This window comes from Bolinopsis microptera, chromosome 10 (genome assembly GCF_026151205.1).
Source record: "Bolinopsis microptera isolate Bmic1 chromosome 10, MBARI_Bmic_1.0, whole genome shotgun sequence".
Lineage (NCBI taxonomy): Eukaryota > Metazoa > Ctenophora > Tentaculata > Lobata > Bolinopsidae > Bolinopsis > Bolinopsis microptera.
Genome location: NC_087081.1, coordinates 3,523,757 through 3,538,209, shown reverse-complemented (window position 1 = coordinate 3,538,209; position 14,453 = coordinate 3,523,757). Strand labels below are relative to the sequence as shown.

Genomic DNA, 14,453 nt, shown 5'->3' with positions numbered 1-14,453 from the left:
CAAAATCTAAACTACAAAGGAAAAATTAAATCTACACCTTGTTACTTTGTTAGTTGCAGAACTCGCCGTTCGTTCGTTTGCTTTCCACTTATCTCATGCGGTTCAAGTATAATCATTTGCACATCGTATTGTCTAAATGAGAGCTAATTGAGACAATTGATCACTAAGACTTGGTGCTTAACCTATCTCACAATCAATTGTTAGTAAGCATATACAATATAATTTTTGCTATCATGGCGCACCGGGTAACTCATGATCGTACTCCGTGTTATAGATTTAAATTGTAGGGTACGCTATATTTCGACCACAGACCAAATTTTATAAAATCACATACGAGTTACGACTAGGAATCGAGTACTAGTTTAGGGATTTAGATAAAATTTCCAACTGCAGGTTGCTAGATACGAAACGAAACGAAACGAAACACTGTATTTACTACCCCGCTACTATGCGACAAAGATATTGTATAAAGATAACTAAATAATTTACACAATACGGTGCCCATGTCTGAGCGGCTCTCCTCAAATAACTTTCTCTCCTCCTCGGAGCAGAAAGTTAAAAACAAAACACGGGTCTCATAAATCAAAAAATACTAAATAATGTTAAAGAGATAATATCAGATTAACTGTCGCAAAAAATGGTTAAAGTATACATATTACATAATTGATTTTATTGACACACCGATAAAAACCAGAAAAACAAGAAGTGGAAACTCGGAAAACAAAAAATAACACAAAAAAGACTAGAAGCCACAAAAAATAGCTTAACCAGGCTATAGCTGATCATACAAATAGTTCTTTAACTTACCCTTAAAAGAGACAATATTATCGATGTTACGGACATTAAGAGGGAGAGAATTCCATGATTCAGGTGCATAGTTGCTGAACCGCCTGCTAGTTGCCTTCAATTTAGAGAACTTAGGTATCTTCATAAGAAGGTTGCATGCTGTTTTTGTTCTGGTTTCTTTGACAGCCTTATAATCTCTGTTCATTTGAACCAACTCTTGGAGGTACATTGGTGCCAATCCATGAGCCACTTTGAAACAGATGAGGCACACTTTGAAAAATATCCTCTTTTCAATAGGGAGGATATGAGCTTTCTTGTAGAAAGGAGACAAGTCAGTATTTCTGTCATAGATGTCATAAATGAAACGTATCCCTGCATTTAGAACAGATTGCAGCTTCTTCACTCTAGTCTTTGAAAGATTCATGTAAAGGGCATTACAATAGTCCAGCTTTGATATGATCAGTTGTTTGACCAGCATGAGCTTAACTCTCTCATCTAGATACTTTCTGATAGTTCTTAGATTATTCATTGTCCAGCAACAGTTCTTCCTAACGTTGTTTATTTGCCTTTGCATGTTGAGAGATTCATCTAGTAACACTCCAAGACTCTTCCAGGTATCTTTTTTACATACAGTTGGTGTAAACTTTATTGTTATTTCAAGGTCAAACTTATTCAGTACCAAAGGCTTTCCAATGACTAACAATTCTGTCTTGCTCTCATTCAGTTTCATGAAATTATTAACCATCCATACTTTGATTTCAGACAGACAGTCATTGATCCTACTAGTGACATTCTGCAGCTCCATTGGTCTCATCGGGTGGAAAGCTATATTAAGTTGTGAGTCATCTGCATAAAGCTGTATATCGAGACCATACTTTCTAGCTATTTCCTGGAGCAGCTTAATGTATAACTATAAGATGAACAGGATAGGTCCCAATAGAGAGCCCTGGGGTACACCAAACAACAGACACAGGAAGTCAGATAATGAGTCATCTAACTTAACCTTGAAAAACCTGCCTGAGAGGTATGAACTAAACCATTTCAATGCAGAGTCCGTAATACCAAAATCTTTTGCCAGCTTCTTAAGAAGGATTGTATGATCAACCGTGTCGAAAGCAGCAGAGAGATCAAGTAGGACTACAATCACAATGTTGTTCTTCTGCACTTCCTTAAGAATATCGTCTGCCATCCTGACCATCAGGGTTTCACAACTGTGGTTCGCTCTGTATCCAGACTGAACTGGGCAATGCAGACTGTTCAAATGTAAGTGATTGTTCAACTGCTCAAGTACAATTTTTTCAATCAGTTTAGACATAACTGCAAGATTTGAGACTGGTCTGTAATTCTTCAGAATATCTGGATCAGCATTCTTCTTCTTGATAGTGGGCTTGACCAGTGCAGTCTTCATCTCGGCTGGAAACACACCTTGCAACATAGAACCGTTTATTATGTGCAGGAGGATCGGTGCCAACTCCTGAGAGCATTTCTTCAACATGAAAGTTTTTTTTTTTTTTTTTTTTTAAAGAGAGGCTGGGCCTGGATGGCCCACGAGAGGATAGCATATGGATGCTTTGCCTACCTCTGGGGTATGGCAGTCCTGTGGGAGGATGCCAGTGGAATCAAGATGTGTAATCACGGATGATGGTAAGTGTTGTGGGGTGTGTTATAGATAAACGGTTAAGTGGTGGTTGAGTGTGGAAGAGAGGGGCGAAACAAGACGGCGTTAAAGTAGTCGCTATGTTACACCTGTCTGGTCCAACTCCTCCAACATGAAAGTTGGAATAGGGTCAAGACTACAAAACTTGTTAGACATCTTAGAAATGGTGTGTAACAGGTGCTGCCTAGTGATGGAGTGAAATTTATCAAATGATGGCCCTGAATAGGTGCTTTCAAGATTCTCTGACGATGACAAGTTCCCTCCGATATGACTTCCTTCTTCTTCTAACCCAAGTCTGATATCATTCACTTTATCAGCAAAGAAAACTTTAAAACTTTCTGCAAGTTTTTTAGTGTCATTACCATGTGGCCTTTCTTGGGTAGTTTCACCCGTGAGTCTATAAACTTTCTTGTACAGAGCTTTCGTATCTCCCGCAGAGGCTAAGAGGGCTTTTCTATTGTAAGTAATCCTCTTCTGTCGCTCAATGACAATAAATTTGTTCCTGAGGTTGACAAAAATATCCTTCTGTCCCTTGCCTTTCCTCCAGGCTCTCTCAGCTGCTCTCCTCTGCTTCTGTAAAGCTTTCAGATCTTGATCCATCAAAGGTTTACCTTTGTCTTCACTCTTCATCTCCTTACTGATCACAGGACAATGCTTGTCCATAAGTTCCAATAGAATACTATTGTACATCTTAACTGACTCATCAAGACTCTCAGAGCACCAAGCATCTCTTTTACAGAGATCAGAAACCAAAATATCTGCTTTAAAATCCTCAACCACAATACTTTTAAAATCACGGTAGTTCATCACCCTAGTATCATTCAAAGAGGTCTTCAGGCTCACAGACACTACAAATTTAACAAGAAAATGATCTGATCTAGTCCCAGATTCCACAATGTTGATAGAAGTTATAGAGTCTTTGAAGACTTTGGTCGTTATCACGAGGTCAAGAGTTCCTCCTTGGTTGTGAGTTCTTTCTAGTGGTACACATTGGATGAAACCAAGCTGATCAAGAAGGGAAAGAAACTTTGCGGGGTAAAGATCTTTAGGTATTTCAACATGTAAATTAAAATCCCCTGCAATCACCGGGGTTCCTGGCTTACCGGACAAATCGCACAGGTATTCACTGAATTCTTCCAAGAAATGGCACTCAGTGTACCTGGCCTTTTTGGTGTAAGGCGGTCTATACACATCAATAAGTCTGATTATCCCACTATTTGTTTCAAGTACAACTTCCATGACTTGGTAAGACTTGTACTTCTTGACTCTACCGTTGCTTTTCAACTTAAGGTTCTTATTGAAAATCATACCTATCCCTCCACCACTACGATGCTTCCTTGGGTTGGATAAAATACCCCAACCATAATCTCGTATCTCTTGTAGCTTTGCAGTATCTGCTTCCTTAAGAAAAGTCTCCTGAAGAAAACAGATATCAACCCCCTCATCAGTTAGATGCTCAAGAACCTCTACTGTCTTGTTCACTAGACGATTAACATTAAACGTGGCTAAGACTAGTTTATCCCAAGCTCTCTTTGTCGAATCTTTGCCCACTGGAGATAAGAGTTTTTTGATGTTTCACATCCGCTCGTTCTGGCCATGATATAACTCTGCTCTCTCACATAAGATGGGCATAATCTGTCAGCTGCAGAATGTGTCTTGCATTTATCTTTGACATTCTTGTCTTTACTGTTGCTACAGTTCGTACACTTGATACTAGATCTTCGGCCCGCCGTTTTCTTCTCACAATCTTTCGATTTGTGGGCACCTGCACAGTAGAAGCACACTGGGTCGGCATTATACTTCTTACACTTACAGTAATCACTGCCACTCATGTGTCCGAAGCTCTGACAGTCAAAGCACTGGATTACATGATACCTATCCTTAACTTTATACTGTCCAAGATCAGCGTGTACAAAGTCACCTGACTCCCTTATAGACTGCCTGATTTTCACTGACACTTGTAGGCATGCCCAGGTCTTGTTTTTCTCCAGGAAAATAACCTTGAAAGTGTTGTTCTCATCTCCAACTAAACTCTTAATGGAACTGTTCTTATCAAGGATGCTCTGGCGCAATTCTTCAGATGACTCAAAATCTCCCTTGAGATCATACATAGTAAGCTTAGGTTCAAGCATTGTCACGGTGTGGGATTTTGCAGACACTTTGTAGTCCACACTAAGAGCATCTTTAGCTTTCTCCATAAGTTCCTTGTTCTTGAATATTAACCTTGCTGTGCCTTCTTTGACACCTGAGACCCCCTTAATAAGTTAATAGGGATGCTGGGCAGTATTGATGCAACATGTTTCTTCACCTTTGAGGACCAGAGTTATTCTGTTATCTTATCTGCCTCATTCTGCCCTTCCAGAATTAAAGTATGAGTCTCACTGGGTCCGAGATTGGTCTTAATCTCAGGTATAATATCTGGACCACCTTTATTGTGCTCAATGAGAATTTGTCTAAATTGTGCTAGCTCCTTTCTCACTATATCTAGTGCCTCGGTAGCTGTCCCTTCCTGTGGTGCAGGTGTGTCTAGTATAGACTTGGTCTTCAGTAGTGACAGGGCCCTCTTACTGAAACTGTATAGTTCCTTTATAACTTCAAACATATCCGGCTTGCTATTCCCTGTGGGTAAGTCTAAAGAATCTGCAATTATAGTATCCAACTTCTTCTTACCTTTTAAACTGCCGTTTAACGTTTCTAACTCCTTTTCCATCTTGTCATTTTTTTTTTTTTTTTTTTTTTTTTTTTTTTTTTAGAGAGGCTGGGCCTGGTTGGCCCACGAGAGGATAGCATATGAATGCTTTGCCTACCTCTGGGGTATGGCAGTCCTGTGGGAGGATGCCAGTGGAATCAAGATGTGTAATCAAGGATGATGGTAAGTGTTGTGGGGTGTGTCATGGATAAACGCTTAAGTGGTGGTTGAGTGTGGAAGAGAGAGGCGAAATAAGACGGCGTTAAAATAGTCGCTATGTTACACCTGTCTGGTCCAACTCCTCTGGCACCACTAAGCGTTTAGTGTGGTTTGTAAAGTTGACAATGGTGGAAATGTGTTGGTTGTCGAATATGTCATTGACAGAGAGGTAGTAGTCCCGGAAATATTGACCTCTTATTTGGGCAATAGCCGGGCACTGTCCGAGAAAGTGTGAGACAGTCTCCTCTTCGTCGCCGCATTTAGGACAAGCACTTGTGTCTGATTTGCGAATGGTGTGTAGGTGTTTGTTGAGGCCACAATGTCCCGTGATGAGGTGCACTGCAGTTCTATAATTTTGTCTGTTGTTACTGAGTGTAGTGTTGAGATTTTTGATGATGTTGATCCATCTTGTCATAGACATAGTGATAACCATTGCTGTAAAGGATTTGAGACCTCTCTACTTTAACTCAAACCAAATAAATATAGTGGTAAGTGCTGAAAAGTACTTGATAACCCACTAAAAGCTGTTGGTCGTCGTTTAAAACGCAGTAAAAACCTCAAATTATTTGTTATATAGTAGCGTTGAAAGTATTAAAACTTTTTTGAAAATATCCTTAACATTTTTTAAATTATATATACTAGTTTAGCTCTTTCTAGTCCCCTGCTACACGGCATGTAAACAGGGATTGGCTAGTTAGAGGCGGTCCGTGTAGGCCTTACACTGTGCTTTCAGCAATACTCATAGTACATAATTACATAAATATAATACATACATAATATGTCATTTAAATCTCAAGGTTAGAGCTCGTGTTCCTCCGTCTTGGACGAGCGAGTCCAACAGCCAGACGATCGAGATATGGAAATCAGGAGTAGAGAAGACTTTCAGTCTTGATCCATCTTCTTCGTCTGTCTCGTGATCTTTGGACAACTCTGGCAAGGGACTCGAGTAATCGTGGCTCCACGTGGACTTCTGGTGGGAACATAAATAAGTAAATATGGCTTCGGTGAAGAGGTTCTCAGTAGCTGAGAGGTGTAGATCTCCTCTTTAGTAATACGAATAAATTTATTTGTGTTTCTCTGTATAAGAACAACAATTTTTTCTCTAAAAAGGAATATAACGGATACTTATGTTTTTCTGCCGATAAACTCAAAACAGCTATTACATTTAGTCTGTTTAACACTTTTGTTTGTTTTGGGGATCAGATTTTAAGGCAAACGAAAGGCATTCCCATGGGGGGGAATTCTAGTAGCCAGTTCGCTGATCTTTCGCTAGGGAAGTGTGAATTCAACTACATGACACGCCTAATCAAAGAAAAGAAGTTCGGTCTCGCTAAGCTCCTCTCAAGAAACTGCAGATATGTCGACGACCTCAACACCATGAACTTTTTGTATTTCTCTAACCTAATCACTAATCAGGTCCATTTATCCAGCTGACCTGCTTATGGAGAGGACTGGTGACGACAATAAGTTCGTAAACTATCTCGACATCAACATCTCGATGAATAACTCCGGACACGTCGCCACCAAGCTTTATAACAAACTTGATGACTTCAACTTTCCTGTGGTCATGTACACCTTTCCTAACAGTAATATTTCTCTTCTGTTGGTTATAATGTTTTTTACGGTCAGGTCCTTCGTTACTCTTCCATTATCTCTGACCTTGATTCTTTTCTGTGTTCTACCAACACCCTTTTTAGGACACTTCTTTCAAGATGTTATAATGACAGACTCCTGGTATTCTGTACAAATACAGTATACTTGATGTCAGCGACATCCTTACTTTATTTCACCAGGTCTACCTAAGGATCAATTATTCTTTGGTGGGGTTTCACTTCTGGTATTGGCTTCATTCCCGATACTTTTCCTTATTCTTTATACTTATTTTTTAAATATAGTTTAATGAGATTGGTCGGCAGCTTTCCGCTTCAATTCTGCTTTGAACTCTGCTTTCTCAGCTACTACTTTTTATAAGTTGTCAGGGTCGTGCAAGGTCATAAGTGAATTTCGGCACGTGCGGATTCACGATTTTTCTTATTCTCCGCGACAAATCGTGATTTTTGACGTTTGCCGCGCCGCGACAAATCGCGATTTTCTCAGATCCTCGCGAAAAAATCGTAATTTTTTCAGTCCTCCGCGACATTCGACAAATTGCGCATTCTCCTTTAAATCCAAGGGCCAAATATCATGTTGTTTATATAAGTATATGGAACCAATCACGACTACATCAACATGAGCCTTCCGAATGTATAAGGTACGGACTTCAGAAGACCGAATTTCGTCTCATAATGATCAGGCCGGTAGCTATACACAGGAGGAGCAAAGTGCAAAGAAACTACCACAAACTGCTACAAACTGCTACTAACTGCTACAAACTGGCACTAACTGCCACAAACTGCTACTAACTGGCACTAACTGCTACAAACTGGCACTGACTGTTACAAACTGCTACTAACTGCTGCAAACGCACGCGAATGCGTGGGCGCGATTGCAGCAGTTAGTAGCAGTTTGTAGCAGTTTCTTTGCACTTTGCTCCTCCTGTGTATAGTAGCAATAGCATGAAACGTGGAAAAAAGTGGTTTCCAGAACAACTTTAAAATGTTTTGACCTGGACAATTTTCGGTCCGAGTCATTCTCGATAGATACCTTGAAGGGCAGAAAAAAAATTGAGATTGAAATTAATCTAACTCTGGAGCTCTCTTTGAGATAAAGTGTCACCTATGCTATATTTGGTGGGGACTTACCTACCGAACCTTGTGACATTATGTTACGTCACCACTCTTCCACTCTGACTACAAGTTGTCGGCTTCGGCCGTAAGTATGCTTACTAAAGCTAACCAAGTGTAGTCAGATTCTAATCATGTCTTGATTAGATAGAGCCTTTATATAAATTATGTAAGATGTGATGACTAACACTGTGAGATAATACCAATCGTCGGCCTTTTCTAGAACCGACTTTTGGGTCTAACAAAAACGGGATGCTATTCTTTTTCTGGACGCTGCAGTTATGTAATTAAACTATCTTGCAGTTATTACGAGAATTGCCATTGAAGATTGAAGTAGAGATTTAGGTGTTTTGTTATTAGACCGGTTCATTTTACCAAAAGTTGTTCAAATAATTAGAGACCCTATCTTATTAGTTGCTCTATAGGGTCAGGAACAACAAAAAAAATTTTTTGACTCTAGTGTTTCGGATAATGTCGTCATGGGCCACGCCCATTTTTATAGCGTTTCTTATACAGGTAAAATAGGGAAAATCGCATTTTTTAACATGATAGCGTCATTTCTGTGCTTTGAGACTTTCTACTCTAATATAAATGTGATGATGGCATTTCGTTTAAACATATTTTCAAGACTCTGTGACCTCGCCCTGGCCGTGGACCACGCCCCTATTTCTTATACACATAAAAATACGAAAATCGCAGATTTTTAAATGATTGGATTGATTTAGAGCTTTGAGACTTTCTACTCGAATATAAATGTGACCCAAGCATTTCGTTTTTACATGGTTCAAAATTCCTGTGACCACGCCCTATGTGCCACACCCATATTTTTTTAACAAATTTGTACATTAATTTTATTGTTAAAAGTTATGAAAATTAAATCATACATAATTGTAATACTACTTAAAAACATCTATTGAAACTACAAAAACTTCTTCAGATCTTCTTTGGTCTTCAAAGGGAACTTCTCGTGATGCGAAGCCACCACCCTCACCAGCTCCTGCCACGAGTCCTCGTCCCTTGTGATTGCCCCGTTGAGTCGAGTGGCTAGCGCTAGAGCCCGCTCGCAGGAGTCGTTCAGGGGGACAAGATTCCGGAGACCCCGCTTCATGTCGTCGTATTGAGGTAGAAGCCACCACTCATCTTTTGATAGGAAGGTGTGAGACTCCCCAAGTAGCTGGAAGATGAGGATGGAGCGGGGTCCCACGAAGTCACCAAGGCAAGACTTCTCATTGATAGTGGGCAGCTTCGGTTTCTGGATAGGTAAAGATCGGGACGGTAGTTTTCCTATCTTAGCGGCAAGGACTTCTTTCTTCTCGTCCGGGACTTTATCTGAGAAGAGTGCAATGGGAATCAACTCTTCTGATAGGTACCAGGTGTGTCGCTGGATGATTTCGCTCGTCTTCTTCACGATTTTCTTCGAAAGTCTTCCAGGAACTTTGCTAAACCTCTGTAGAGAGGTGAACATCTTGAGGTCGTTAACAGTTGCATCTTCTAGGAGGGAGAAGAGAACCAGAACTGCATGTAGCAGAACACTATCCAAGGAGCTAGGAGGCGGACTTTCTCCTTCTTCTGCCATGGGAGAGTTTCGATTGGCAATATAAATGGCACGTAAGAAAAATATTTTAATCGCTCCTGCTACTGATTTTTATTATTTATACTGATTCATAGAGAAAACAATTTGTGGCGCAAAAAAAAACAATATTGTATATAGAACAACATTATGATTTGCAATTGTGAAAGTGATTTTGACAAGCGTGTTAACGTAAATTACTTGTCGATAATTTTGAATCAAATTGGGCATCTAAAATAGAAAAAGCTATCAGAAATCGGACGTAATTGGTGGCGGGGTTTTAAATTTAAAATCAACCTGGTCGGCCGTTCTAATTTATGGATAGATATATATATATATATGAAATATTCATATCGCGTGCTTAAAAGTTTTAGTTCATATTTTTCTAACGTCATGCATTATTGTTCAACCATCCCTGCAGTCCGCAACAAGTTTAGATGTTCATGTTCGAAGCAAACAGGAGAACGACAAGAAGAACGCTCAATTTGTGGGCAACTGATTGAGAGTAGTTGTGTTCAGAGTCAGTCTCGTCTCCGTCTGTCTCGTCCCCGTCTGTCTCGTCTCCGTCTGTCTCGTCTCCATCTGTCTCGTCTCCGTCTGTCTCGTCTCCATCTGTCTCGTCTCCGTCTGCAAGTAAATAATTTACTAAATTCAGTAAAATATAACGCAGGCAATAACAGCTAATATTGCAATTGGAGCTAAAATGTTTAAAAACATCTGAGCTATAACTACAACTATAAGGTCATGCATGGAGCAGAGTATAACAATAAGCTAAATTAAACGGCTTAGGTCGCTTAACTCGCAGCTGACAGTGTGATGCACAACTTTCTACAGTACGAACATTTCATTTGTCATTTGCTTCATTGTGTAACACAACAATACTTTCAACACTACTATATAACAAATAATTTGAGATCATGAAAACGGTGTAGTTACATTGAAGCGTCGAGTGAAGTGTGAACTCCTTTTCCCTAATAAGAGCATTTTTACTTTTTGCATGAACCGGGATAAATATAATTTTACACAGAATACATTGTAACCATGCGACTCATTAATATATATACTCCAATCCGGATTTTCAGAACAACGAGGGAATGAAACCCGGATAACTAAAATGAACTTACTCTCTGTGCAGTCACTTTCAGCTAATCCCAATCCTACGCCCACGTGAGTTCCTACTGGACAAGGTGTGCAGGCAGTATCGCCGGCGTCTGCACTCCAATGATCTGCAGGACACTCTTGACAATCAGCATCAGCATCCAAGTAATGGCCCCAATAGCATGAATCTGAAAATTTGGAATTTGTAATGGTTTAACATAATATGTTAAAGCATAAAAATATATGCGGAAAAGTAATATGAAACGGTATAAATTCTAAAACCGAACCAACCCAAACTCGATTGAGAACAAAAACCTTCATTATAGCATATGGTATGTACTATTTTACTATGTATACCCAGACCCTGTACTTATATGATAGCCATGATCTAGTATATAATCATACTTCATAGTATACATGTATAGTATTCAATCCCGTTCATGATTAGAAATGACTTGATTTGTAATATTCTCATTTTATAGCTCACCTCACTGCCAGTGACTGTTACTTGCACACAGTGGGATGAGAGTAAATCAAACAGTTTGGTAGATGACTTTACAAATTCCTATGTTCTCCAGGGCTGGATTGAATCATTATTCAATTTAACCTCACATTCTTATAGAATTATATAGCAATGTAGTAGACTTATTAAATTGCAGTAAACCAAATTCTGCAAGAATAGCTATTATATCGCAAAAATGTTCCGCTGCAAGTAGCCTTGTCATTGTTCCAGAATTACAAAGCAACACTGGCATAAAGACTGACACGGTTGACACTGTCCTATAATTTGTCTGCTCCTAGTTTGGCCAACCAAGCAGTTTGGTTCTGCTCTACGGATCAGAGGCCTTAAAGATAAACGTCCAAACAAGTCAACATTTTTATTTGCCTTATTTCCTTGAAAATTCAGGCTTGCTTGGCATACAAATTGCTCAATTAAGCAATTACAATAAATCGGGATATTGCTATGAAAAGGAGACCCTATATTACTGGTAGTTCTTAAGCTTCACTCCCACACCACCCCACCACCCCCACCCCACCCCACTCCTCCACCACCACCCCACACCACCCTAGTCCACAACCACCCCACCCCACTCCTCCACCCCCACCCCAATCCCACACCTACCCCACACCTTTATAGGTACCTATAATACCAAATTTACAATATCTACCTAGATGGTAACCGACAAACACGCTCTGCCATGAGTTAAATCTCAGTAGTCCAATCTCTTGTGTCCAGAAATTTCTCCAGTTTGGGTAATCACATGTATCGTCTGTGAGGAGTACGTTGATCACTTCCACTCCGTTGACCTGGACTTTAAAAGACGGATTTGCTCCTGTGGTCGCAAAAATACTCCACAATTTCTCAGCTTCAGTCGGCATGTTCTCGGGAAATGTGCTCTCTTTGTTCTTGCAATGTTTTATCAAGTAATTATCTGGTCCACTACCACTACCAGCTGAAGGAAAGTTCACGGTTAACCCCCCTTGCCTTTCTTTTTCCACAAAGAAATCCACGTCGAGTGACTGAGATGCGTCGTCGTCGTTATTGTCAGTTTTGAACTGTATTGCAGTTCTCTCGAAACTGTGAGGAATTCCTGATTGCTGTTGTGACCCCTCATATGCATCATTTAGTTCGACTGTTTTCCATTGTATCTCTGTAAAAATTAATCTGTTTAGTTGATTTAGGTAGGGACTCATGGAACAGACTACTCACCGTCAGAACTCTTTAAAAGACAAAAGTACGTGCGAGTACACAATTATACAATTGTTTGAATCTGTTTTAAATCAGAGACCAAGAAACTCAAGTTAAGACTCAGGGCCTTAGATACTGAGTAAAATTTGTTACCTGATTTCACTGTGTCGAGTGATGCGACAATAAGAATTACTGCTATTGGATAGATCATCTCAACTTCTTTGCCAAAATCTACAATATTGAGTCAATTTCAGAAAAAAATTAAAATAATTCTGGTTAAAATTGTATCATAAGAAGATAAGAGTGAATCATAGAAAAGAATTTGCAATCAAATACCTTATCGGACCTTATTTGGACGGACATTAATTGAACGCTGGAGGCCTAAACGTTCATTTTAATGTCCGTTCAAATAAAGTCCGTTCATTTAAGGTCCGTCCAAGTTAAAGTCCGTTGAATTTTTTTCAAAAATTTTTCCACATCGAACTTTTTGTCCAGAATATGACAACTATGAGAACTTTATTGTGCCGTAAGTTAACGACAGAAAGGTCCTCCTTGGTCTGCCGGAGGCACAGAAAACTCTACTAGTATATGATGTAAGATGTTTTCGAGGGTCACTTGCATGGCGGAAAAAGTCAACAAAATTATGGCACTCAACAACGTATAGTTCATAACACACATAACCCCGGCATGCGCAGGGATTATATTTCAATTTTTTCCGCGACGCGCGGAAAAAAGTTATAATAATTTCGAGTGCGAAGCACGAGGGATTATTATAAAGATAACCCGACGTGCTTTAGCACGAGGGGTTATTTTAATATAACTTAAGCGTGCCGGTGTTATGTGTTATAAACCCCTCCGGGTTAGTGCTAAGACCAACAAACTTGACATTTTACTCTTAATTCTAGCTACCTTACTCGGTTATATTATAGCGGGTTAATTTATGACTGGGAAAATTAATGACCGGGAAAAATATGGCGGACTTTCCCAAAACCCGCCAAATTATCCCGGTCATGTATTTACCGGTGGCCGACCTTTCAAGTTTTTTTCAGAGGTCAACAAATTTTCAACCGAAATTTCTGTTTTTGTTACTTGTTAAAGAAGTTCCCAGAAGTTATTTCAATTTACGGTTATTGATATTACTCAGAAATAGAAAAAAAGACACGTCTATTTAAAGGAAAATAAATCTAAGCAATAATAAGTCAAATCTTCATTAAAGCGTATTCTCATTCTCATTATCGCTAATGTCCCCGCCATTATCATTATTGATATCCCCCTGAGCTGCTGACCGTCAAATTCGAAGTTGTATTGTTGTCTTAACAAGACTTTCATTTTGTCCGCTAATGGGGCTACTGCTCTGAAGGTCAGCCGGAGCTTAATTTCCTGCCCACCGCTTGGTATTGGGGAACGTCTTGGCTTTGCATCTTCAACTGCTCCAGTAATCAATCCACCGTGGACCATGAAATAGTGGCACAGTTTACTCACTTCTAGCGGGATGTGTTCTTTAGTCTACACACTTACGAATTGTATAATTAAGTTTCGATTGATTACATCAATCAGATGCTGTAAAAATCTCTTTGGGTTGCGTTCGGGTCGATACCTAGTATTTCGGGGTAAGGGACAAGGGTGGTAGTTATTACTTATTGAACAAGCTGAAGTTTATTGAATCTTCATTGCCGAGTACAGCTGCCTTTGGCTAGTTCTTCTTAATCTATTACAATTGTAAATGAATGGGAAAAGCGAGCGACCGATTTCATTCTCGGTATCATTTTGCATTTGAGAACGGTCAATCAAAGTAATATCATTTCCTTTTGTTTGGGAAAGAGAGACACTGACAGCGGTCCACTCTACCCATGATTATGGGTTTTGGTCAAATATCATTTCTTTTTGATTATAATGTCAGGGTACTTTATAAAGTCGAGATATAAACTGATATCTTCATTAATAAGGAGGAAGTTTCAACGATTTCGAAATTTTTCCTTTAAAAACATTTTCTTGTGTTTAGGTAAGCATATCGGTCGATC

The 14,453-nt window shown here is 39.5% G+C and overlaps 1 protein-coding gene across 1 annotated transcript; it reads right to left on the bottom strand.

Annotated features, from left to right (window-relative positions):
* Window positions 1-9,815: 9,815 nt before the first annotated feature.
* LOC134822349 (uncharacterized) lies at window positions 9,816-12,664 on the bottom strand. Its single transcript, XM_063833374.1, has 4 exons — window positions 12,586-12,664; window positions 11,912-12,394; window positions 10,769-10,930; window positions 9,816-10,271 (listed from the first exon to the last, which is right to left on the bottom strand). Exons 1-4 carry the CDS (start codon window positions 12,641-12,643, stop codon window positions 10,078-10,080), a joined length of 897 nt encoding a protein of 298 aa, XP_063689444.1. The 5' UTR covers window positions 12,644-12,664; the 3' UTR covers window positions 9,816-10,077.
* Window positions 12,665-14,453: the final 1,789 nt, after the last annotated feature.